At 42.3% G+C, this 27,439-nt stretch overlaps 4 protein-coding genes across 5 annotated transcripts in view; 2 read left to right on the forward strand and 2 right to left on the reverse strand.

Moving 5' to 3' along the window:
- The window catches only part of LOC109474767 (laccase-4-like), a 37,906-nt gene extending 25,300 nt beyond the window's left edge, over positions 1 to 12,606 (reverse strand). The window contains exon 1 of the mRNA XM_019775132.1: positions 12,530 to 12,606. The gene's annotated coding sequence lies outside the window, so the exon portion shown is untranslated. The remainder of the gene's footprint in view (positions 1 to 12,529) is intronic.
- On the reverse strand, positions 1,816 to 9,152 carry LOC109474424 (solute carrier family 43 member 3-like). The gene is made up of 5 exons (XM_019774722.1): positions 8,780 to 9,152; positions 7,495 to 7,657; positions 6,889 to 7,120; positions 5,997 to 6,114; positions 1,816 to 2,431 (listed from the first exon to the last, which is right to left on the reverse strand). The coding sequence occupies exons 1-5, from the start codon at positions 8,948 to 8,950 to the stop codon at positions 2,252 to 2,254; spliced, it is 864 nt and encodes a 287-aa protein (XP_019630281.1). The 5' UTR covers positions 8,951 to 9,152; the 3' UTR covers positions 1,816 to 2,251.
- A 1,954-nt stretch (positions 12,607 to 14,560) lies between the features above and the next one.
- LOC109474435 lies at positions 14,561 to 15,142 on the forward strand (the record flags this gene model as incomplete). Its single annotated transcript, XM_019774733.1, has 1 exon — positions 14,561 to 15,142. A coding segment is annotated over one exon (582 nt), but the record flags the coding sequence as incomplete, so codon positions are not given.
- Positions 15,143 to 22,128: 6,986 nt separating this feature from the next.
- The window catches only part of LOC109474830 (LIM/homeobox protein Lhx2-like), a 34,599-nt gene continuing 29,288 nt past the window's right edge, over positions 22,129 to 27,439 (forward strand). Inside the window, exon 1 of one of the 2 annotated variants that reach the window (XM_019775252.1) lies at positions 22,129 to 22,217. In XM_019775252.1, the coding sequence (XP_019630811.1) occupies positions 22,170 to 22,217 (48 nt within the window). In that variant the 5' untranslated portion in view covers positions 22,129 to 22,169. Of the gene's footprint in view, positions 22,218 to 23,946; positions 24,011 to 27,439 lie in introns of those variants that run through there. The other variant, XM_019775297.1, reaches the window with a different exon arrangement.

Below are 27,439 nucleotides of genomic sequence, written 5' to 3' on the forward strand. Positions count from 1 at the left end.
ACATGACACATGACATATTTACAAAACATAAATACATGGCAATTACAACATATTAAAACAGATTAAAATAAAGCTATATACATGTACATCATCACAACTTCATATCATTCCAGGTACTGGACATTCTATACAAAAATCTTCTTTTCTGTGCATTTGTTCGAGGTTTATCAAGGCGGATGGTCTGTGAGTCTGATGTTCTAGTATGGTAACCATGTGACTGCATAGTGATGTTCTTATACAATGATATGGGTTGTTTTTCTTTCATTATCCTACGGAAAGTTCTGAGTCCTTTCTGGTGAACTCTGTCCTTCACTGGTAGCCATCCCAGCTTCTCTAGCAACCTGTCCTTACTTGTGTATCTGTCGCATCCCAGGGCAAGCCTGGCTGCTCTGTTCTGTATCACTTGCAGCCGCTTTATGTTCTTTGCAGATGTGCTGGCCCACACTGAGCTGCAGTAGTCAAGATGTGTCAGTACCAGGGCTTGAATGAGTTCTATCCTGTGCTTCGGCAGAAGTGATTTTCTCACCCTGCTTACTTGGGCCATGCTCCTATTGCACTTCTTCACTACAAGGTCTATGTGATCGTCAAAAGTGAGGTTCTGGTCAACCTGCACTCCCAGAAGCTTGACAGTGGGTACCTGCTGTAAAACTCTGCCCCCTGAGCTCCAGTTGTAGGGGAGGTGCAAGTCTTGTCTTTTTTGCTGTCCCCACAAGCATGGCTTTTGTTTTGTCGTTGTTTAGTTTGAGCATGTTGTGATCTGACCACTTCGCTACACATTCTTATGATTCTAGATCTACAAGAGCCTTTGTTCTTATGTCCTGAACAGTGTGTCCTGCTGCGTGTACTGTACTGTCGTCAGCATACTGATCCAGTTCACCATTCTCCACTGTGCTGGACATGTCGTTGACGTAAATGCTGTACAACTGAGGTCCCAAACAACTTCCTTGTGGAACTCCACACTGTAGCACACGTTCTTTGCTATAGGCTCCGTTTGCATACACCTGCCAATTGCGTTTGGACAGGTATGACTTGGTCCATGACAGGGCTTCCTCAGAGAACCCGTATCTTGTGAGCTTCCTTAGAAGCAGGGTGTGGTCAACCAAGTCAAAAGCTGCGCTGTAGTCCAGCAGCACCACTGAAGTCATCAGCCCTTTGTCCATACTATCCAACCACTCATCTGTCATCTTCAACAGAACCGTTTCTGTAGAGTGTAGTTTTCTGTACGCATGCTGTGCCTCTGATTGATGACCTGATTGGGAGAAGTATGACACGATCTGTTCACTAGCTATTATTTCACACACCTTGCCACAAGATGGAAGGAGACTTACAGGCCGCGAGTTCTGTCCAGACAGTGGCTTACTGCTGTCTTTCAATAGCGGAATCACTTTGGCATGTTTCCACTTTGCTGGGAAAGTCCCTGTTGCAAAAGACAGGTTTACTATGTAAGCCAAGGGTTGTGCTATGATATCTGAACAAATCCTCAGCAGTTTGTTGTCTATTCCATCATAGCCCGGGGCTTTGCCATCTGGTAGTCGTGACAGGATTTTGTGCACTTCCTGCGCTGTGACTGCTTCCAACGTGAAAAATTTCTTCCCCGTGTGAGTCTGCAGAAGCTATACAGAAGCTATACAGATACAGAAGCTGGTGCGTTACGCTGAAGGGTGGTTATACCAGCTATACAGATACAGAAGCTGGTGTGTTACGCTGAAGGGTGGTTATACCGGCTATACAGATACAGAAGCTGGTGTTTAACGCCGAAGGGCGATTATACCGGCTATACAGATACAGAAGCTGGTGCGTTACGCTGAAGGGTGATTATACCGGCTATACAGATACAGAAGCTGGTGCGTTACGCTGAAGGGTGATTATACCGGCTATACAGATACAGACACAAATTGTGAGTCAACAAGATAAAGACACGTGTGCACCGATGTTGTTTTAAGGTAATAGTGAAGGTAAGGTAAAGTAATATGCTGAAAGCTTTTCACCTGGTATACGTATTCAGGAATCAACTGTTTCAAAGTTGTCATTTTTTTATCATTTACATCATACATTTGTTATCATCATGGTCATATACAACTATCGTTACTCACATTAAACCATTATTTGATTGTACGCATTTCCTGACGAGAACTTTTGATATAAAATCTTTGTAAACAACACATATTCTATTTCAAATATAAGTTCAATCCGACTAACAAGTATTCACGTATTGGAGAATACTTTTAAAAATAGCTTTAGACCTTGGAACTTAGACACGTGTCTCCTTAAGCTTTGAAACGTCGAATTTGAGATGTCTGTTTACGGGTTCTTGTATGGTACTTTGGGAAGTGCGTCGGCCATTTGTGTTAGACATGTCCCTGCAATGGTAGCTGATGTGGACCGGATGACCAAACGTTACAATGGAAAGCACCAGAACAAAGATGTAAACCTAGAAAACAAAACAAAAAAAAATTAAAACTAGAAAGGCAGAGATTTGCTCCGGAGCAAATGTAGCAAAAAGCTTCACCACATTTCCCGTACCAAAAATGGACCTGCCCCCCTCCCGCAGAAAGTCCTGTCCACACGATTGTTCCGTTGCTAGCCTTTTGTTCGCGTTGCTATGGCTGAGAGCGCCGCCCACTCACCGCGGGGTGCCTACCTCGTGCCTGTACTCAGGCACTATACACAAGTAAACACTGCAAATATCTCTCAAAATAACGCATGATCGGAATATCATGTCGAGAAACAACAGTAAGAATTGAAAAGTAGACAGGTTGACTTTGTAAATAAGAAGAAGTAAAAACGTGACAGCAAATTACAGCGTTCAAAAGTCCTTCTTACGCTAGTGTTTAGTTCAGGCAACTTTTAGCAATTGAACTTTGAACCTTGTGACCTTTCAAGTAATGATTTTTTTTCCAATTTACGCGCTGAACATTAGTTAAAGTGTTGTTAGGGCTAGCCCTTTATAATAGCCTCCGGCTAGTTGGGCAGTCCTGGCTGCTCACATGTGTTATCAGCCTAATAAATGAAAATCAAATCAAAGTCCTAATCTATCATCTTGCCAATAATTTTTTAATTCTATGGTATTAAACTCGATGTCTGCGAAATCTAAGATCATTTTCGTAAATTTCGGGGTAGATTTCGGCCGAGATTATCGTATATTTCCCGTGAGCCTCCATTGAACAACAAGAACGCGTCATCAAGATGGCGGCGGGACTGTGCCCTTTCGATTTTTGGTGTTTTTCTTAAAAAAAATCCATATCAGATCAAAAGTTATGGGCCAAAATATCAAACGTACCCTTTACAGAGGTTTCACGTTGAAGTAAGATTTTCTTTTCAGCTATAATCAGCTATGGAGGCGTCCCTCAAAGAAACTGATTATCGGGCTTCATTGTTCTCGCAGTGCAGTTACATGCAAATCCTGGTTTTAACCCTATCTAGACCTACGGGGGGGGGGGATAAAAGTGCCCGCGACAACTTCGATGTCACCTAGCGTCTGACCGGCTAGAGCTAGAACGGCCAAACATGGTGACTTTTCCTAGAATATTGTTGGCAACAATTCTGTATCATTGGTATAAGATAATAATTTTTGTGTTGCCATGGCAAGGGGTTTCTGACAGACATTTTTTCCTAAATTTAGTAATTTTCATTTCAACAATAGAATTTTTATGGGTTTCATGTGAAGTTCCACATGGTTTCTAATATTAAGAACATCCCATATAATTTTATGTAAATTTCATCAATAAAAATGCATAATTTATGCTAATTTGATGACGTCATTGGCCAAAATCCAAGATGGCGGACCATATCATTAGAACAGGTATATACAGGTTATTTTCCTTAAAATTTCATCAATACTTCCATTTCTTTTTACAAGAAAGGTTAATTTGAACATCTTTAGTGTGTTTACAATGTGTTTTAGGCTTTATCCTGAAAAAACTATTTTTGAAAATCCAAGATTTGTGATCCAAGATGGTGGATAGCTTAAATATGCATGACGTCATTTATGACGTCACCGGTGTTGCTATGGGCAACATAAGACAGTTCACCGTAATATTCTGTCATAAACACTTTTGGTAGCCTGACCTGCCATGGCCTCGCATCAACGTGCGTGATGGCATGGCGTATCAATGGTTTCTAAAATGGTTCAATGTTCCAAATGCATTTGTGCCATGAATCTCGGATGCGTTCCAACGTTCGTTTAAAATTTCAAAAATGTCAATAGCTTATTCGTTTGCTAGGTAACGTTCAATAACGTTTTATAGATTATAATATTAGTTTAAAGCAATTGTTGATCACTTTGTATGAGGTTTTATGAAGGACAAATATAGCCGAATCAACCAAGGACAGATCAAGAACTAGAGGTCGGAGATCTCATGTCTTCGTCAGAGGTACATCGTTCTAGAGAAATGAACATGTGTATTCCTAACTCTTTTTAATAATCAATTTGGTCTAAAGTACAAACGAATCTCTGTACTCTTTTTCATGCTTCAGAACACCCTGAAAGGGTTCGCCACAGATTTTACAGACGCGCCGTCACCCGTGTTAGCCCCCCCCCCCCCACCTACGTTATTTGATTTTGGACTGTTTCTGAAAAAAAAACCTTGCAAGAAATTCTTCTTACTGTATCACGATGAAAGTGTCACGACAGTACTAGTGTCGCAAAATATAATAAGAGCAGATGTGATAAAGGAAGGAATCAGAACAGGGCGACTACTTTTGTTAATTTATCTTTATGACGAATAGAAGACTTGTTTCTTGTTACATTGCGTTCTTTTGTTCAATTTCTGTCCTAACATTTGCATTTCTACAGTTAGTATATTCCAAATCTATGCATCTCGTTTTTCGTTATCGCGCTTTCATATTAAATTTAAGGTCTCCAGTGGACGTCATCCATAGTAATTACTTGGTGTGACCGTAAAAAATAACCTGACACATGTCAAAGATATCCTCCCCCTGCTGAAGTTATAATGAACAATCCCTCAATGTAACGTCATTTGATCCCATCCCATTATGGGGTTCCCCGGCTGCTTATATCCAGCTGTCGGCAGTCTCCAAGCAGAGGTTGGTGGGGATGTACGTTATTTTTAAACACAAAAGGTGCGCTACAGTGACAACGGAACCCCCACGAAGCCCATTAACAAACTTAACCTTGGTCTCAACAATTGTAATCTGCCTACTAAAAATCATAAACATCAATTTAAATATACTCGAGTTATTTTGCTCACAAGCCACAAAAACAAAAGGTGCACTAACGTAACGCACGGACCTCCCATGAAGCCGAAACTTGCACTTGACTTTGGCCTTAACAACGGTAATCTGCCTGCCAAAAATCATGGACGTCGAATTATGCCTGCCCGAGTTATATTACAAAATCCGCAGTCGCCCACAATGCGGCGAGACAATTTCATAGTCCTTCTGACGAAGACAATAAGCCTACAATATAGTCAGAAGCCCGTGCGAGAGTGGTGGCAAAGTAACAAATGTTGTTGATGTAGTTGTTTTTGTTGTTAGTCAAAATCATCAGAGTTGAAGCATGGTATCGTGCCTTTTTTTTATCATATTCTTTGTTATACTTGCGCAATGCGGCTTCACTAGCTACGAAAGGTTTGTTGGGATTTTTAACGTGCGTGGGGTGCGTGCTCTCCCCAAACACGTGACCTCCATTCTTAATGTCTTATCGGAGGGACGCCCCTACAGTTGCGCCCCTAACTGTAGCTTATTTCCAACTGGGTGAAGTGAGGAAAGTGCCTTTCCCAAGGGTAGAAGATCAGTGACGATGTAGTTTTCGAACCCAGGACGTCTTGGTTCTTAACCGAACGCGCTACCGCTTTTCCACTTGATCCCACTACAAGATAGTAAATATGATCCAAAAACATTTGTAGAGGTCATAAATAATACGGATACTCGGGATAGCCGTTCACAAATGTCAGATGTTTTGTTACGGAAAATGCTGGCTTAGGTCCTAAATGACGGGGCTAGGTCTAGGACAAATTTGTCCGCGATGTACTTACATAAAACGGGGTTCCAGCAGTCTTGATCCAGCCGATGAGTGGATACTGCACTAGACCCACCAGTCCGGCTACTAAGTACGACAGACCGATCAACCGGCCTAAGTGCTCCGCGGGAAATCTGGTGATATCATGAATATAACATATGCATCTTCATTAGTTGATGGTATTTGTATGGTTAAGATCAACTTTGTGAACGTTGATTCATTTGTTACGCTCAATTGGTGGTTTACTAGTATTCGGTTGTCATCGCACCTGACCAGGGATTATCTCACCATATACACCGAGGATAATGCGGGGCATTAACGTTATTATCATATAGCCTATCCAAATACCCAGTTATTTGACTCAGATTCCTTAATAAAATTCCCCAATTGCCGAAAAAACTCTCATATTCTATGTTATGCAAAACAAAATAGCATGAACAGAAAACAGATCATCAAGGCAATCATCTGCGGTGAGCACATTGGAACCAACCATGGTTAGCCGAACACCTTCTGGCCTCCAGGGGACACCATGCCCAAGAAGAAAGCAGATTCCAAGGACATTTAAAAATGCCACAAAGTTTAACTTTCACTGTATGATTGCACGTAGTGGACCCCTGATTCTGCACACTTTAATTCGAGACAGAATTGAAAAATGGTTAGCAGGTATTTGGCACTTTTGGGCAAGTGGTCGGAATGGTTGGAAGTAGGATGGCCAGCATTCGGGACTGGTTCGGGAAATGGTTTTGAAATTGCAGGGAGATGGTCGGCACTGGAGATAGGCGCGGCTAAAATCTTGTCCCGAACACCAGCTGTTCATGAACGAATTAGGGAGAGGGTCATGATTATGATAGTGTTACAACTATGGGCTTAAGAGAGCGTACTACATAGGCACCATGTAACGCACTCACGAATTAGCGATGAAGGCGGTGTTCCCTCCATAGATGAAGGCTCTGCTGACGATGTGCAAAACGAAGGTCAAGAACATGTCCTGAGCTGACGTCATGAGCAGGCCCGTACTGGACTCCACAGACGCCGTGTCCCACACGGACAGCGTGGCGAAGAAGAACACCAGCGAGCTGGTCAGACTGGTGATGATGAACACTGGGACGGCCGCACGCCGCCGGGAGGACACGGTATGATCTTAAAAAAGAAGAAAACAACTGAAACTCGTGTTTTCCTGTCTAGTTTTTCTCTAATTTAGTTTTTATCCCAATTAAAAACGGGAATTCTCACATCAAATATAACTATGCTATAACAAGATAAACTATTAGATATCTATTACATGACCAGTTGCTCCTTTTTTCTGGATGTATCTGTGGGCGTAGGCTTACGTGTCTGTGCAGTGATGCTGTTTAGAATCAATGCTTGTACCATTCTCCGTGAAGTTTTATTTTGCAGATTCAGAACTGTATAGTGCATGTAAACAGTAAGTGATCACTTAACAACTGGTAACAATGTATCGTAAAAATGGATAGAGCAGAGCCAAAGGAACCTAAAGCACGCCCTGGTGAAACGAAGGTCGCAGTAGTCCAGAGCTACCCCTGCGAACAACGAGACAACTTGACTGGCTACCACGGAAGTCGCGAACACTTGCGCCAAGGCCTCGTCTTGTTCAATGCATTCTTGGTAACAAGGTGCATCATGGGTAGAGGTGTTTGACGAATCTTGGCAGTTGATCTTTCAAAAATCAGGAGAATTTAGGTTATACAGGGTTACATTATAATACGTAACGATTGAGTGAAGGGTGATGGGCTCTGATTTGAATAGCCCCTTTCTCCCCTCTCAGATCTTGTTTGGTGTCCAATATTGTTACAGTTTCCCATACATTTATCTTCTTCAACTTTAAGTGTGTGTCATCAAAATTATGCATTTACCCAGATTTGTGAAATGTTTGTTTACAATAGGACAGACACCTTTGACGCTAGACGGAGCAAATATGGCTATTCTTTTACATGCATATCCTGTCTGTACAACTTCATTCAATCTGTTCTCATATCCGATGTAATCTTCTACAACAAATTCTTCCACAATATCTGTGTCCGTCTGTACTCATAGAAATATGTTTAACTATTGTTATCATGTGTAATTATATCGTTGTATTTTCTTTTATATGGGTGAGTGATGCCTGAAATAAAGAATAAAAATAACGATACCACTATAAGGGTGGGTGGGTTTATAAGTGTTCTGAATTTACAACCATCCACTCGATCACAAACTAGGTGTGATCTATATATACATGACTCTCTTCCAAACAGCTAACACCATAATCTCAAACCCACCGAACATAGAGACAGAGAAGAAACACCTAGCTCAACCATTGAAAACCTGCGGCTTCCGCCAATGAAGAATGAAGCCACACTTCCTAAAACACCTAATTATACATATAACACCAAGCCAACAGGAAAGACGCCCAAGGGTTTGATCATCTTCCTGTAAATCGAGGACCTGTCCGAAGCCCTCAGAAGGATTTCATCTCTCCCACGGAATTACAACTTGCATTAAACTAATATCTTCATTTAATATTCTAAACTTCATATTCATTTTCAGTCACCTGGGCATTCTATTTGATTGGGCTCTGTAAGTCCTTCTATTGGACACCGAACAAAACTATCTACAATGTATCCATCCATCCATCCATCCATCCACCCAACCACCCACCCACCCACCTATCCATCCACCCACCAACCCACCCGTCCGTCCGTCCATCCATCCATCCATCCATCCATCCATCCACCCATTAATCCACCCACCCTATCTATCACTTACACGCTCAACCGTATTGTTTATTAGTTTACCCACCTGAGTGCTGTGCTGCGAGTTGTTTGCTGTTGTATTAACGCAGAGGTCACTGAGGTACCCCTCCTTTTTTAGGACATACACTAGTGATGTCCATCCATAGATGATGCCGGAAAACAGCAGCATCTCCAGCACAGAGATGGCCAGAAGCAGGAAACGTTTCTCAAACGCCATTTAGGCTGTTGGAGGGAAAATTGAACAACAGTTCCCTCCACCAGTTATGAACGGTAGCTTTTGAAAAGTAAAGGTACACATAACTGACGCAGTCGCGCATATTATTAAATGATCGAGTAGGTATAAGCAGTTGTGCGTCTGAGGTTTTTCCTGACCACCAGGTCACTAAATCTAGGTTAAGCGACGGCCACAACCCGCCGTACGTGCTTCTGAGTGCTGTCTACGTGCAAAAACATGGGCAAACGCAGGGCATCCGTGCGTGGTGAGTACCGCCTCCGTACGGAATCCTACGGATTTGGGAGCACGCAGACACGCCGTAGAACTTTCAGCGACGGTCACAACCCGCCGTACGTGCTTCTGCGTGCTGTCTACCTGCAAAAACGTGGGCAATCGTAGGGCATCCGTGCGTGGTGAGTACCACCTCCGTACGGAATCCTACGGATTTGGGAGCACGCAGACACGCCGTAGAACTTTAAGTGCATGTAATACTTTTTCTACGTGCGGTCTGCGGATTTACCACCCGTGCGTGCGAGTACGTGCGACGCGCGTGCCCCGTACAGCCTATGAGCGTGCAACGTACGGACTCCGTGAGTCTAACTTCACTATTCTCACGTGCAATTGCTGTACGGACAGCGCACGAAGCACGTGCGTGCCACGCACGGTGCTTGCATCATCCGTGCTTACTCCTCACTTCACAGTTGACCTGCTCAATGACCACGCAGAACACACGTGCACCATGCCAGGTGCTCCGCACGTGCAACGCACGTGCAACGCACCTGATTTCTACAGTATATAAAGACGACTTGACGGGCGACTGCCAACTCGTCTCCAAGATGCCCAGGAAGGCTCAGAAGAAGACTACCAGACAAGACCCAAAGAAACGGGCCGCGGAAGACACCAGGGCGGCTAGTGATGATGAAGTTAACAGGAGGTGCACGCACTTACAACGTGCGAGTGAGTAAGGAAACCGTGCGTACGCCGCACGTGTAGGTACGGCCTGTACGCGGCAACGTGGCAATCGCACAGAGATCGTACGTTGTAAGCACGTACAACTCACTTACCACTTGCGCAACGTACGATGCACAACCGCTGACGGCCAGGCATGTCGTGCAGACCACGTACGTACACCTTGCGCAACCGTGCGAGTGACGTACTCCCTCGGCCGGCCACCCTACGTTTGCAGAAAAAACGTAGCAGACGTAGCCACGAAAAAAACGTACGGACAAAAAGCACGCGGATTCACCACCCGTGCGTGCGAGTACGAGCGACGCGCGTACGCGTGCCCCGTACGTGCCCTGCGGAAGAAGCACGTGTGAGTACGGCCTCCTTACGGTAAAGTTGCAATCGCACAGAGATCGTACGTTGTAAGCACGTACAACTCACCTACATGTACCACTTGCGCAACGTACGATGCACGCAACCGCTCACGACAAGACTTGGCGTGCAGACCACACTCTCACACTTTGTGCAACCGTGCGAGTGACGTGCGTAGACGCCACTCCTTCCTCACGTTTTCAGAAAAAAAACGTAGCAGACGTAGCCTCCCAAAAAACGTACGGACGAAAAGCACGTACGGCGGGTTGTGACCGAGGCTTTAGCGATTGCCCAAAATGGGAGTGGTGGCCGGCCAGAGGCACACCTACCAAGCCCAACTTCTATTGGCAGTATTTTAATAACGTTAAAACCGCTCATTAGAATTAACCATCACATATTTATCTCTTATCATGAGTTTAAACATGTTACCAGGTTGCCCTACTTATCTATGCGGACAATAACAAAACATTAGAATATGCTGAACAACCGTTTTCACGTGTCAATGATGGCACCCAGGTACGTAAAGGTTGACACTATTTCTAGCTGGACCGTTTGTTAGAAGATCCTCAGTTCCGTGGGTTGTTTTGTTGCTGCCATGACCTTGGTCTTCTTGTTACTGATCTCCAGTCTGTACTCCGTGGTCGGTGTTTACTAGGTCCAGCGGCTCAGTCTTGGCGTCTCTCCAGTGATGTTGCGATATCAGGACTATGTCGTCTGCAAGCCAAAGTTGTTTACAGTCCTGTCATTGATGTTGGCAGCGATCCATGGTGGTTCAACCGGTTCAATGTTTGAATATAAAGAGCGTTGGTGTTGAAATTATGATTTTTGAATCAGATAAGAACCTGGTTCAGTGAACTTAAGATAACATGAAAATCTAACCCTCCACCTCATGATGTATTTTTGTATATACATTTGACCTTTGAACATTTTGATCGGATCGGAAAAAAAACAAGCTACGTTCATTAGTTTGGTCGTGCATAATTTTTATGTCTAACAAATATTCATGCATGTTATTGCGATTGAGCTCATTGCTGTACAGGCAATATAGGGCCTTATCAACCATTACAAATAGGAAGGGACTGTTTCCACGTGGCTTGTGACTGCAGCTGACTGGCTGCTCTAGGCTGCTCGACCAAGCTGTGTTTATTATTTTTGTTACCTTCGCCAAGAAGCTTATGTTTTCGGTGGTGTTTGTATGTGTGTGTGTGTATGTGTGTGTTTGTGTGCTATTGGTATTGTTTGTAAGCACAATAACTAAAAAAAAGGCTAAAAATAGATTGCCATGAAACTAGCTGGTACATGTAACTTGGTAGGTGAGTAGGTCTGCAGATGATTCTACCTGCAAATGATTAGATTTGGGACCCCTGGCGGCTTGTTGTAGTACTACAGCGGAGTTTTCGGTTTGAATATCTCATAATCTAGACAGGCTAGGGTCACGAAATTTGTATAATAGGTAGCTCTTGAGCTGGGGAAAAAGTGACGTGTGCTTGAGTCCCCTAGCAACTCGTAACTGCAGGGGCGTTTGTTGAAAAATTATTGAAAGGGGGATAACTCAAGAACCGGTTGATGGATCGTCGTCATTTTTGGTATGTAGATAGTTTATGTTACAGTAATACCTGACAAAATTAGATGGCAATATCCAAATCTGATGGCAATTGCATAATTCATGAGGAATTTCTAAAAATCAGATCTATGCATTCCATGATAGGACTATACTAGTTCGTTGCATGTAATTGAAAAAGAGAGGAACATAGGCAAATATTGAGTATGTGAAGGGAGACCTAATTAATGATTAATGAGAAAATGCTATGATTCCAGATTGGTAACTACCTGAAATTTCATACTTGGGGTATTTAAAAGCTAAGTGAGAGTAAACACCTCATTTGCATAATTTGGAGGAAAGATAGAATGGCATTTTATGTCAAGATAATTTTTTTGGGTGGAGAATATGATGAACTGATGATCAAATGAGGATTGAATTTGTATAATCAGTGGGACTAATCTATATTTCGTCAGCCATCAAGGTTAACATCACTTGATTAATTTTTTTGGTACACTTAGACAGAATATATATTTTTTATACGTTTGATTATAGGAACAACTTGTCTTTCTATAAACAAAATGAAGGAATGCAGATTTTCAGCTCAAATTTGCCAAAAAAAATACGCACATCCCTTTGGACCCTATTCGGACAGATTCGTGCAGTCGGATGAGGATTTTGAGGCTGTGATACACCATATCTATGGATATTAATAAATGGCTTACCTGGCTAGAATCAAGTAGAGAAGTAGAGGAAAACACCCGCTGTTTTGCAAGTTACCCAATGATCAGTTTAAACTCCTAATCGACTTTAACCGAGGGTTCAAGGAGCGTACACGATTACCCCTGTCACGTGTTATGCAATAGAATGGTACATGTAGTATACCTTGTTATTCAAGCTCGGGTCACAACCCACTGAACGTGCAACTGCGTGCTGCCTACAACTACGTGCAAAAACGTGGGCAAAGTTTGGGGATCTGTGAGTGGTGAGAACCGCCAACGCACTGATTCCAACGGATTTGTGAGAACGAAGACTCGCCGTAGCACTACAAAGCATTTGAAAACTTTGCGTGCGGGCTGAGGACTATTTCGAGAACATCACAATACCCTCTATAACCACGTTCTTCTGAACAAATAAAGCACAGATCAGCACACGTGACGTCATAATATTGGACAGGTGCCTGTGCGGCCGCCTCTCGGGACCCGGTGGCTAGGTTACGGCTTGGTCCGATGAGGTTACGGCTTGGTCCGATGAGGTTACGGCTTGGTCCGATGAGGTTACGGCTTGGTCCGATGAGGTTACGGCTTGGTCCGATGAGGTTACGGCTTGGTCCGATGAGGTTACGGCTTGGTCCGATGAGGTTACGGCTTGGTCACGGCGTACTTTTCCCGCCGGGGCCCGGGGTGATTTTAACTTTGAGCTAAGACCAATTCGGCGACGGCACGGGGCAAAAAATAGGCCGGCAGCCATCCGGAACCCCGCCAGTCGCCTTCCAGGTCCCGTACGGTAGTGCCAAAAACAACCGCAAACGCGCTTATGCTTCGGTCCCAATTGAAAGAAGGGGCCCTGCCGGGTAGTTCCCGGGCTGTTTTATGGAACTTTCGGGCGAAACCCCTACGTGGCCCCGCGGGACACCCTGTGGCTGCCGGGCTATTTTTATACCCGGCGGGGACCCGAGAAGAATTTAATTCTGAATTAAATTCTACCCGGGCCCCGCTGAAAAAAACGCCGTGACCTCACCGTGAGAACACCGACAGGTACCCCTCCGGTTGCCGGCAGTCCACTGGGACACATTTGTTACGTCACAGACCAGATGAACAGAATAAAGGTGTGTACTTCGTAAACCCGGGTAAAATGTGTGACGTCACAAATCAAATGATCACAAAAAAGCGTGAATTCTGCATTACGTATAGGTCAGTACAAGACATCGTCAGAGAATCTGCCGGGTACCTGCCGGGTGCCTGCCGGAGACCGACCAAAGAGGGTGACAAAATTTTTAACAAAATGCTACTGAAGGAAACTTTAAAATGAGACCACGACAGTCGATGCCCGCCCGACCCCTGAGCCCGACCGGGACCGGCCGGGGCTACATCCCCGACGGGTACCGGCGCAATTCACCCGCAATTGGGACCGAAGCTTTAGCGTGCCCCTTTTTGAATTGTGACCTAGGCTTAAGATGATCGCACCTTCCCCCTCCCCGAGATTTAGGGCGAACCATTTTTTCACTAAAAAGGGGGTGGATTTTTGTAGATGTATGGGTTCTTTGTCATACCTTCCTTTAGCAAGTATACATTTTCGCAAAAGGTGTGGCAACTGCAAATAATAATTATTTCATCCGGAAAACATCTCCAACTGACAGTACTACATTAACTTTCAACAGGGGGTATAGACTTTTGGAACACTTTACATGTTGAACATGTGTAATTTAGGAACAATCTATCTGTGTGGGAGGGGTAGGTTGGTACGGGAAACGAATATGTGGTGAAGCTATTTGCTGCATTTGCTCCCGAGCAAATATCGACCTTTATAGTTATATAACCTTTCCCCAAGGACTCCCTTACTGCGAATCTCATAATGACCAATGGAGAATTGTAGTCAAACGCTAAATCCAAGGACATTCTACTTGGCAGCGCGGTATGGCAGGGCTGCGGAAGAGCGGTATGCCAGGTATATCCCTTGGCAGCGGTGTGGCAGGGCTGTAGAAGATGTGTAGCGCAGTGTCGTTGTGGGCCTTCGTAGAATTGTGACTCCAACTTTACCCAGACGCCCCCGCGCCAGGCACGGTCCTCCGAACGCCACAGGATCATGAAGACGACTTGGGCGGGGATGAAAATATACCAACTTCCGCCAGAGGGCGTCGTGACACCGTCAGTTCTCTCTCTGAGGAGTGTGGTGCTCATGACAAGACCCCACAGAAAGTCCACCTGGCGAGGTCTATTCTCAGGAGAGCTTTAGAGGAATCCAACGGACAGAACAAAAATAACGTTCCACATGGAAACATCAAGCGACGGTGGCAACAAAAAGGAGTCCAACTGAGCCCTCGTCGCGGTAGGAAAGGGACAAACCAGTACGAAGAAGCAGATCCGAACACCTCCACGTGTTCTGCTGATGGTACAGTCAGCACCAAGGACGGGGACAACAACAGACGTTGGCAGGAGTATTGGGGCCGGTGTCTGGAGCAGGAGGCTCCCACGTACGCGTTCGACCTGGTCGGCTACGTGTGTGAGGGGCGGCTGTCACGTGGATTCTTCCCCAGGGTCGTCAACGTTTTCCCGCGCAATTTACTGCGAACTGCCGAGCAGGCCGTGACGGAATGTCTGGCTAATGTCGAGCTGTAGAGCCTGGGAAACACCGCCTCCTGGCGATTTGTTTGATAAGCACACTCTAATACAATTGTCGATATATGTTATGACATGAGGGTACCAAATGCAGTCAGTTTCTATTGTTTTTTCCTCGGAAATGGAAAGAAATGATTACTGCATTGAACGAACTTACTAGTCATATCCACGACATTTCAAACTGTCGCCGCTAGTGGGCGCTTTTAGACCTTTGTTAGTTAAAATGTACGGCCAGCATTATTGTAGCTACTGCAAAATGGTACTTATTATCACTAGATAAATAAGCTTTATTGCACAGCGATTGTACAAGGTACAGTAAATGATTACTACTGCTATATAGCAATAAACATAATGCTTACTGTGAGAATAACCTACGTTACAAAACTTTCGAGTGTTTGTGATGAAAATGTTCTATCACAATTTTAGGTGGAATTTCATTGTTACCTCCATGAAAAATGGAGGTATTGTTTTTGGCGGCGTCTGTCTGTGTGTCTGTGTGTGTGTCTGTGTGTGTGTCTGTGTGTGTGTCTGTGTGTGTGTCTGTGTGTCTGTGTGTGTTTCCGCAACTTTGTAGTCAGCATAACTTCATAACGCCTTTATGGATTGTGATGATATTTGGTATGCTGATAAGTCTTAGGAAGACAAAGGTCAAGGTCAAATATGGGCCTCCTGGTGGATGACCTTGGTACTGCAGCAGAACTTCCGGTTTTTGTATCTTTGGTCCTGAACATGCTATGGTCTTGAATTTTTGGTGACAGATAGCTTTTCCTGTCAGGAATAAGTGGTGTGCGTTTGGTCCCCCTAGCAGCTTGTTCAGGGACTGCAGGGGACTGTCGGGCGAAATCTTTGAAAGCCAATAAGTCCAGATAGGAACAGCGTATTTTCATCATTTTTGGTGTGTAGGTATCTGACAGAGAGATGTACATAATTAACTGCAAATTATGCAAATGAGGACTTTATTTGCATAATAAAGGAGGGGATTCTATAATTACAGTGTTTTACATTATAGTACTTTCATACATGTAATGTTTGTAACCTATGGCAGATGGAACATCAACAGATACTAATTATGCAAATTATGACCTAATTTGCATAATTAATGCGAAAATTCTATGATTTCTTAATTGTGAATGATGGGAATGTCATACTTGGGACATCTGTAAGTTAATCAAAAGATAACATCACATGCATATATTATGTTAATGCAGAGGTCATTTGCGTAATTAAAGAAGAAATTTACATTTACATATCAAGCCCATATTTCATGGAGGTATGAGATCTCGGAACTCTTGTTTGGAATATGTACAATGCAGCGGTTGTTAGATAGACTTTACTATATTTGTTAGATAGACTTTTATATCGTTAAGTTGATAGACTTTCATATAGTGAATTACTCGTATCAAAATGTTAACCGAAATAAAGTCTTATTCATTCATTCATTCATTGTTCACATAAGGTGAAAAAGTTATATTTCTCTTTCTGTAGTCCTGGTCAAAATGGAGACTTTGATTAACAAATATTTTCTGGAATCTCCCGGTCTCTGACAGCCAACCCTGGGTCTTGTGATTGCTCTACTGATATCAAGACATTTTTTTCTTCATGTTTGAAAGGCAGATTTCTTGCTTAGGCCACATCAAGTAATTTTTTATGGATGACATCGGCGCGCGCTTTAATTTTCGCCTGATTTTGGAAAAAAAACACAAGAAATTTTGATGCCTTCTGACAGTGGTCAATATGCCAAAAATGGGCAAAGATGTCTGTTGCCATGCCGGAAGGTGGATGGCAGATAACTATGAAGAGAGGAGACGAGAAGGCTCTGACTTAATGTTTTGTTTCTTACTTTGATGCAGTGATATGTGATGCTGGCTGTGTATATGTGATGTTCCCACTGAATCAAAACCATTTGTACAATGTTTGAGTCAAAATTGTAGGAACCTTGCTTTTTTCGGCCTGTCTTGTTTTTTTTTCGCCCGCTCGCATTAGATTTAGAGTCTGCAGAGGATGCCATCCATAAAATTTACTTGCTGTGGCCTTATGATATACAGGTAACTTGTTACGTTATACATGACATTACTGATATCACAGTAGTGTCACACAAGAAAAGACAACGCTAATTCTCAACATAACCATGCGCTTCACTATTTGATTTGATTTGATTTATTGAAATTACAACAGTGCAATACACGCAGAACAGAGGCAGCTGCTGCTGGTGTTGTGTCCCGCACATAGAAACGGATACAGGACAGACAATACTCATTTTCACCTGAGTCTGCTCCGTTATAAACGACATGCATAGATGTGAAATACATATTATGAGTTCTTCACGCCTGTATTGACTCTTCAAGGGCCTATAGAAAGCTTTACCCGGCCGCGGGTACACAGAGCAGGGCCGTGGGTCCGTTTGATGTTGAAGCGTGGCCATGCTTGACTCGGTCCGTCTGCAGCGGAACAAACCGTGAAGACTGGGCCGGCCTTCGGGGCTGTCAGCTGCCAGGCCGCGGGGAGAGTGACGGAAACCACCTGAGGACTTGTTAATGTTCTACACGGGGTTTGCACGTGTAACCGTCTCCTGACTTTTTATATCATTGTAAAATAATGAATGAATGAAGACCTTTATTGTACACACATACCCACTGGGTTAAGTACAGGTCACAACAAAACGATGTAATACAGATAACGTTTCATATATACATCGTTAAGTAGCTACAATCAAGTAAATTCGGTTTCTTCTCGTTTCTTAGGAAAAAAGGTAAGAACAGGTATGTTTCAATATAGAGGGTTTGTCTAAGCTCATTAGGAATATAAATTTATCTGTACAGCTTAGATGTATGAAGAAGGGGAACATAGATTGTAACAGATTATAAAGATCTGCTCTCAGACTGTTTGTTGTATAGTTTACATTCTGTTACAAAATGTTTCTCATCTTCGATTATTCCTAAATCACAGTACCGACATAACCGTTGTTCTAGTAATAGGTATACTTCGCTTTTAGTCTGTAAGCCCGTGTCACAAAGCTGAATATGCCTTCACTAACCGAAATCCCACCAGCCATGGTTTGGAGTAGGTCGGGAGCACGGTCGGGTTGAGTTAGACGAGGTTGGCTACTGTTCGCCAATTGAATGTTTCAAAATTTTGACAACGTTTGGATGTAGACTGGAGGTTCGGCCATGGTTGGCCGGTGTTCGGAAGTAGGTCGGGTCGTAGTTGTGATGGTAAAACTTGACTCAAATTTAACTCGCATCGAAAGATAGGCGTGACCTAAATCTGGTCAGACTGCTCCCGAAGGTCAGCCAATCTTAAGCTAAGGTCCCAATTACGCCGGTGCCCGTCGGGGATGTAGCCCCGGCCGGCCCCGGCCGGGTTCAGGAGTCGAGCTGGCATCGGCTGTCGTGGTCACAATTAAAAATTTCCTTCAGTAGCATTTTGTTAGAAATTTTGTCACCCTCTTTGGTCGGTATCCGGCAGGCACCCGGCAGGTACCCAGCAGATTCTCTGACGATGTCTTGTATTGACCTATACGTAATGCAGAATTCACGTATTTGTTGTGATCATTTGATCTGTGAGGTCACACATTTTACCCGGGTTTACGAAGTACACACCTTTATTCTGTTCATCTGGTCTGTGACGTAAGAAATGTGTCCCGGTGGAATGCCGGCAACCGGAGGGGTACCTCTCGGTGTTCTCACGATGAGGTCACGGCGTCTCTTTGTCAGCGGGGCCCGGGTAGAATTTAACTCAGAATTAAATTCTTATCGGGGCCCCGACGGGCCAAAAAATAGCCCGGTAGCCGCAGGGTGCCCCGCGGGGCCACGTCGGGGTCCCGCCCGAAAGTAGTAAATAACAGCCCGGGAACTACCCGCCAGGGCCCCTTTTCCCAATTGGGACCTTAGCTTTAGTCGGTAGGTGTTCGGGAGAAGGATCTAAATTTGTGTATGTGATGCGATTTAAATATTTTAAACGGCCCGCACCCATAACACTAATTAACAGTGTTACGTATAGTGAGTTTTTAGTACAAAAGCTTATATAAAGGTTATCATAGAAAATCTGTATGGCAAATGTTGATATGGCTGATTGGTTGAAAGTGAGTTTTCTAGGGATGGCTATCGGTGGATTTGTAAATTTATCAAGGGGTGATTTTATTTTTTTAAATTCCAACATGTAGGCACAAGACGTGGTGACGGCACGGTCAAGATTTTCCAACTTATATTAATGCCACCACCAACTAACACAGGGGAAAATACAATACTCATTTTCACCTGAGTGAAGTCAGGAAAGTCGTGTTAAGTGCCTTTCCCAAGGTCACAAGATCGGTGGCATGTCAGGACTCGAACCCGGGACCTCTTGTTTCCGAGTCGAGCACTCTGCCGCTACGCCACACGACCCCATATACGGGATGATTTGGGTTCAGCATGATTGTCCCGTCCTAAAGCGCTCAGGTCTAACTCGCATGCCTGTATAGCATTCGGATAGTCGTGTTGTGGTGTTCTAAAAGGAACCCTGATTGTCGGTGTTTGGTGTCTTTGTGAAGGATCGCCCGACCTTCTCCGACAGTTGAACGACCGTTGTTGACCGAACGTGCCGTGCTGATGACAGTCACGCCAACACGACTGTCTGCCGACACTGCTGCAACTACTCAACTCTGAAACACCTGTCCCGCGGGAACTGTCACCCGGAACAAAACAACTAGTAACAAAGGAGGGAAGAAAAATATGAGACGGGAACAAGGAGAGGAATTATATCAGAGAGATGAAACAGCAACAATTATTTAGCACACACACAAGCACACAGCACACGCACGCACACACACACACACGCGCGCACGCACACGAACGCACGCGCATACGCACGCATACCCAGACACGCATACTCACACGGGCGGACGCACACACACGCATGCACTCACACACGCACAGACATGCACACGCACACGGACGCACATACACACACGGGCGCACGCGAACGCAAACACACACACGCACACACAGGCATGCACACGCACGCACACGGGCGCACGCACACACACAGACACACACACACACACACAGACACACTCGCGCGCGCGCACACACACACACTCGGACGGAAAACTAGACGAGTTTCTTTGAACGAAAACAACTGCAGCAATAATCAACGAATATATACATAAAAATTAAGGACGTAAAAAATAGGCGAGGAAATCTCTAAGAGAACAGAAAACAGCAACATTTACCCGTATCTGTAAAGAAATAACAAAATAAAGAAAGAAGGAAGGAAGGAAAGAAAGAAAGAAAAAAGGAAGGAAATAATAAAGAAATAAATAAAGAATGAATGAAAGAAAAAAGAAAGGAAAGAAAGAAAGAAAGGAAAAAAGAAAGAAAGAAAGAAAGAAAGAAAGAAAGAAAGAAAGAAAGAAAGAAAGAAAGAAAGAAAGAAAGAAAGAAAGAAAGAAAGAAAGAAAGAATAGGCAATGAGAAGAAGAATGGTTATCTGAGCCATTTGAAGACTTCCCGGAGAGAGGAACTTGACCTGTCTGTCTCCAGGTTAACCCCAGGTCATGACCTCTGACCTTTGTAGGAAGGCTGAAGACCTCATAGTGAGAACCAGGGACATTAAGATTATCTTGTTACACAATCTCACAGAACAACGTTAAACTTAGAAATGAAAGAATAAATGAACGACTTTAATTACACATTTATGCTCTTACATGCTAAGGACAGGTTATGGTGATAAAGCATAAGTAATTTTACAGAGATATCTTGCTACAACTATACATACTAATTAAGTTTTAATGTGAACTACTATGTACAGGTTTAACTTCGTTTCGCTTCGCTTCGAAGCAGCATGGTCATGTAGAAGTTACAAAGTTTCTCGTCTGGCACAAACATTCAATGATTCTGAAACTTATAAACGCGAGAGTTCGAGTAGTTCTAGAGTATAATCTAAAATGGCTCAAAACAAACAGTCCACATATCATGACATATTATGGGTGGAGAAGTAGGAATCTTGCAGTTAAAAAGATGTTCTCAAAATTTCTAAGCAAGAAGCGTATATATAGCAACCTTTGTACAATAATGGTGAAAATATTGCAACATGTACTTCTTTGATTATAATTTTTCTTTTGTTTGAAATCATAAGTAGTTACAGGTTTTTCTGTGTATAAAAAGATAGAAATCAGAAGTGATTTTGAATCAGACACTCGAAGTAACGTATGCCTTTTATACTTACCTTCTATACTTTTCTATCTTCTACTATATGATAACATAACTACAGACTCCGTAAAAGATTTTATTCTGAAATATATCGTAAAAGTGAGAATGAAATACGCATTTCAAATATACATGACAAAGATAAATAAGAAAATTGTGAAAAATAACTAAATGTACACATTACACGTATAATGTAAATTTCAGTGTGCAAAATTTGTGTCATTTCCAAACGTTTGCGAAATATTTTCCTACCATAGAAAATGCGTAGTGCAACCATATTTTTCCAGATTATATTCTACATAAAGCTAAATCGTTTGAAGTTGAAAACATAACAATGGTCCTAAAATATACGCCACACACATATAGAAGCTATTCTCACAAAACAAAATTTAAAGTTGCTGTTCCTAACTTTTGCCATTTTAAATGGCACAATTTTATACATGTAGGTGTGACGACAAAACACACTTGCAATATCAGCGTGTTGTTATTCATGTAACAATTTTACAAATATACCCCGCTGCTTTTTTTGTTTGAACCTTTCACTGTTGGTAAGCCCGGTTGAGCCTGCATCCATTCATGTCGCTGTGAGAGATCATGTTGACTAGCGGCCACACATGTGTAATGGAGTAAAACCCTACTGTTTAGAGAGCGAGCGGTCCTGTAGTCTCTACCACTTTCTCTGGAAACAAGAGACGAGGAACAAATATTTGCCCCGATTAAACTCAGCGAGGTACACATGTAAAAGGAGTTGTTACATTGAGGGGAGTAAGTAAGGCCGTAGTACATGACTATACATGTTGTTTCACGGGTTAAGTCAGTGGCAGGGCTGGGCAGTAGTTACCATGTGTACCGAGGGAGAGAAGAGTATCCAAGGTGCATCTATGATCAAGGTAGGTTACCCAGGCGGTGCTGTGACGTTAGTTCTAGCGGTTAGAGGTCCGCTGGTTTCACCCAAGGGTACCGAGCCGCGCGGCTTTGATTTAACGTTCAAAGAGCCCTGTACAGGCGAGCCATAATGATACTGTCAGCCATACAGAGCTCGGAGACGCTGGACTCCTTCTTTTTCCTAATCTTCAAATCCTCCTTACCTGTTTGAACGTCTTCAGGTAGGCAATGATTTTGACATATTTAACAGAGATGTCTTTTCTTTTTTCACATGTGTTATTCTGTCTGTCCAGTAGTATTCTAGCTATTCTTAACAAATGGAAAAAAAGTATGGCATATGTGAGTCCGTAAGATACTATTATTTTACCTCCTAGCTCAAAATCTAGATGGAAAGATATTTTAACCTCGTATTAGAAGAATTTTATAACTACATCAAATCGTAACTCTTCAAGCCAGGGCGTCATTCCACAAATTATATATCAACTGAGGACAAACTAGTACCCACTGAAAATGTTCAAACCATTCAGAAATAAATATCATTTCTACCCATTTTATAATAACATCCTAATCGAACTACGCTAACTGATGAAAATATCAAAACCTATTTTTCTTGACTAAGAGATTTCGTGAAAACGCAAGGTACGGAATGGCTGGTAGTACAATCTTTTTTGACTCATTGTGTTGTTTTTGTGATCAAAAATACTCCAGCCGTGACGCAAAGATATTTAATCTGATCTCCCGCCGTAATAATGATGAGAAAACTAGTCTGGGGCAGGCTCCACGGAAGATTACGTGTCCGTAGGTATGCCCTACCGGCGCCTGCGAGCCAGACAATCTCATCCGCAGCCTAGACCAATCTGGTACCCAGTAGTGGTCCGTTATTTCTGTCCTGAAGTGAATTACGTACGTTTTTTTCTTTCCTCTTCTGAAGATATTCGCAGCGGAGGCCTTTTGTTTGAACTTATTCTTCAGTATTGACATTTGATTGATGAAATATAATGTGTCAGCAAAAAGAAATAATCTGTTTAACAATTCAAATAGTTGAATTTCTGGACGTGTGTTTGACAACAGTGATCGCTAAATGGTTTCAGAAACGGGGTTTGGATGTTCCAAACACAAAACCCAACAAAGCTTGATTGATAGATTTTTAACGACCCCCGCGTCATTAATTCTCACTACCTATGTTTTCTAAGCTAAACAGACAACAGAAAACACGGCACTGTTTGACTCCCCAACGCCAGGAAACAACATTGTAGCGTAGTTTGTTTTAGAAACGCAGTGACAACATGTAGTATAAGGTGGGCGGGTACAGGGCTACACCTCCATGCATATGTTGTAGGTTTTGTACCTGCCCGATCACCACTGTACCGTGAAACTAACAAAGGATAATCTTTCTGGTAAGAACTTGTGCAAATTGAAGCAAATTCCGTCCGCTTTGTCCACAAACAAAACTGTATGACCGCGGAGGTTCTGTGCTTTACCATGTCTGTTACAAAAACACACACATGTCGGCTACTGTCGTGCATAGCGCCACGGCCGTCTGTTGGAAGATACATAATCCGTTGCGGTATTTTTCAATTTCCTTTGCAACAATGCCTCGCCGTGGGTACAGTACCCACTCAGTAGCGTGAGTGTGTATGTGTGTGTGTGTGTGTGGTGCGGCTAACGGGGCTAAAATTGCTACCTGCGGTGCATAATTGTCTGGCTACGTGTGTACCGGCGCCGTGCTCCAACTCTCGCGGGGAAGGAAGGGGAGGCATCCCGCCCGTCGCTCGTAGTCTCCCCGATAACTCTTCAGGTAAGCCCACACCCCTCTGAATCATTTCAAAGATTACCAACGTTTCAAATGGCGACTTATTACATTATATTTACACAAATGAAATCGATATTAGAATGGTTTAGAAGGAAAGTAAGTTTACCCACTCCAATTTTAGATCCCGCTGTTACCATATGGTCCTAATTCAACAGAACTTACCTGCAAATGTTATCGATAGACAATCTTGAAAACTAAAAATACTAACTGAAACATCTTTGTTTTCTGCTGAAAAATTTAACTCTTCTTGTTGCATTTTTCAAACATTCTTTTTACCTATGCTGGTGTCATCTGGCTTAAATTAACAGCGCTATATTTTGTTTTTCTTACAAATTAAAATCCGGAAGTATACAGTTACCAACCATATACGTTCTTACTGCTATAGTTGTATTATTGTCCGTTCAATGCGTGTTTTAAGTGCAGGTTTTCTCTTAAATAGACCGTACAGACTCCATAACATCCATCAATATTAAGTGTAATAGGAAATACATGTCAGAATCGAGTCGTTAGCAGATGTAGCGACATACGGTCCAACAGAGACCGTGAAATTGCGATTTTCTCCCACCATGTTTTTTTCTCTCCTGGTTCTCTTTAGTAATCACCTGCTACTTACAAATATCTGTCACACAAAAAAAATAGTTTCTGATGTTTCTTGTGTTGTTTTCGAGATTCTGCATAGTTTGTGTCTGTTTTTAAACGTGAAAATTTATTCAATATCTACCTTTCTTGTCTTGTTACCGAGTATGGCTGATATTTCCAGCCTAAATGAGCCTAGGTTTCGCCTTGTCCATTTCTTGCAGCTGTTTAGTTCTACACCCAGTCAGCAGCCTACTGCAAATTTCAACTGAAACTGATGGGTTTTTCGGATCATTGATTGGCTAATTCATTAATTCAATCATCTTCAATGCTTCCTGACAATGTATTGTTGTTATCGGATTTGAGCATGAATGGGAAGAAGTGATCACATACGGTAGAGATCACAGAAACAATGCGCTGTGTCTGATGTAATTGTGGTGCGTGATTATAGTGGTTTGTAGCTGCGGGCTAGTAAATATATTGTCCATACTACTGCGTACTCTCCAAATAGAGGTTTGGGTTTTGGCTTTTTTTTGGTGTGTTTTTAGGCTTTTTATAGGGGTTTCTTTTTTGCACTGGAATTTTATTTTTTACAACAACGAAAAAAAAAATCCAGTGCAAAAAAGAATCCCCGATAAAAATGTCTAAAACCACGTCAAAAATAAGCCAAAATCCAAACCTTGGGAGTAACTACTGGGTAAGAAAAAGGGACATAAAAGATATTTCGAGTCAAATCTCTTCCAGTTTTTCTTCAGAATTTGTGGCTAAAAAGAAAGCACGGATATTTCTACATGACAAGAAAAATTAATCAAAGTTGCCTAACGTTTTTTAATCCGTTTTTAATCAAATTTTATATGCACAGAAAATGATTTTTTTTTCTTCTTGGTGGCATCAAATTGTTGGAAAATTTACCTTACGGATTTCTAAGTAACGTTATTGGGGGTAGTGGCGGATCGCAATTTTGTTGCAATGATCCTCTAAAATGTATTTTTGTGCTTTTGACGCGCTTGCTGTCCTTATGTTCCGTTCTTACCTTTCGATATGAACATATTGAATATAATATGACTGCTCTAATAAGTAATTATAAAATAACGATTCCTTTCTCACGTCATCTTACGTTCTCCTTTATGAAATGACCATTGATATTTCATATCTCATTATGAAATAATGAACAGTTTCGTATGCCCTATGACGTCTTTTTAAAACATGAATAGTCATTTTGATAACTTGGAACAAAGCCCCTTTTCCATACGCCCGTCCTGTCTCTTCAAAGGACTTAAATATGATAATCATTAAAATTTTTCTGAGAAAGAACCCTTTTCATACGTCTTGCCCGGCCGTCTTGAACGCACAAAGTGCGATAACCATTAAGATATATTCTTAAGTACTCATTAAAAAGATAATGACCTTTTTTGCACGTCTATTCTGGTCTATTGAATGCCGTTAACCATTAACAGATATCTTAATATGAGCAATAAAAAGCAGAGATATAAGAATGTCGCAACTCGTTCGTTTGACGTTGACTATCACTGCACGAAATCAGGTATTTAAGCAGTCTTAAAGCATGCTTAAAGGTTCCGTTTTGGCACTCTTTAAGCAAATTTAAGCCAATCTTTACGCGTGCTTAAATGTTACTTTTAAGCTAGCTTTAAGTTTGTGCGTATAGTGTTTAATGGCACTCTTTTAAGCAACATTTAAGCACCGTAAAGTAAGCTTAAATCTCAATATTTACGCTACATTTAAGCGTCTTAAAGTGTCCGTAAATACAGTGATTTAAGCTTGATTTAAGCTAGCTTAATTTATCCGTAAAGTACTTAATGGCACTCTTTTAAGCAACATTTAAGCACCGTAAAGTTAGCTTAAATCTTAATGTTTACACTACATTTAAGCGTCTTAAAGTGTCCGTAAATACAGTGATTTAAGCTAGCTTAATTTATCCGTAAAGTGCTTAATGGCACTCTTTTAAGCAACATTTAAGCACCGTAAAGTTAGCTTAAATCTTAATGTTTACACTACATTTAAGCGTCTTAAAGTGTCCGTAAATACAGTGATTTAAGCTAGCTTAATTTATCCGTAAAGTGCTTAATGGCACTCTTTTAAGCAACATTTAAGCACCGTAAAGTTAGCTTAAATCTTAATGTTTACACTACATTTAAGCGTCTTAAAGGGTCCTTAAATGTAGTGATTTAAGCTAGCTTAATTTATCCGTAAAGGTACTTAATGGCACTTATTTAAGCAACTTTTAAGCACTGTAAAGTAAGCTTAAAAATCGTAATGTTTACGCTACATATAAGCACCTTAAAGCATTCTTAAATTCTGTAATATACGACAAATGGTACGCAAATTTTATTCAGCATTCTTTTTACATGTATTCACATATACATATATGACCTCCTTCGGGCAGCACTCACATATAACAGTCAAAAACAGAAAGCTGGTTTAAGCTAATTTTTAAAAGGTAATGTACTAGGTTAATCACACAAACAGGAAGAAAATCAACAAACTTGTTTTAGCCGCAAAAATATTTTGCAATTACGAAAGCTTACCAATTTGTTAAAAACACATTAAAACTGAAAGTCTGTCTGCATAACATTGCTTGTAGATGTTCAAGATTATCAAGGCAATACTACAATAAAAAGCTGTTGTTCTGTTTGCTCATGCTTGTCTAGATCACCAGCCGGTTCATGTGTAAAAGTCCTTCTGATCCGTTTGCTGATAGCCCCTTCTGTCTGGGAGGCTCCTCGGACACCTGCCGACGGGTGCCCGGCTAGCCTCTACCAGGCTTTGGGAGGCGGTCGGAAAGAGTAGAAATCGGCCAAATAGAGAGATAAGCATGCC

This window comes from Branchiostoma belcheri, unplaced genomic scaffold, assembly GCF_001625305.1.
Source record: "Branchiostoma belcheri isolate BF01 breed outbred unplaced genomic scaffold, Haploidv18h27 scaffold102, whole genome shotgun sequence".
In the NCBI taxonomy this organism is placed as follows: domain Eukaryota; kingdom Metazoa; phylum Chordata; class Leptocardii; order Amphioxiformes; family Branchiostomatidae; genus Branchiostoma; species Branchiostoma belcheri.

What these genes read in the sequence shown, in the direction of transcription:
- LOC109474424 (XM_019774722.1), bottom strand. Translation starts at nt 8,950, where the DNA reads ATGGCGTTTGAGAAACGTTTCCTGCTTCTGGCCATCTCTGTGCTGGAG. An exon ending in TCTGGACTACTGCGACCTTC is followed by an intron (nt 7,121 to 7,494) that starts GTTTCACCAGGG and finishes TTCTTTTTTAAG; the next exon opens with ATCATACCGTGTCCTCCCGG. An exon ending in ACCGCCTTCATCGCTAATTC is followed by an intron (nt 6,115 to 6,888) that starts GTGAGTGCGTTA and finishes TGATATCACCAG; the next exon opens with ATTTCCCGCGGAGCACTTAG.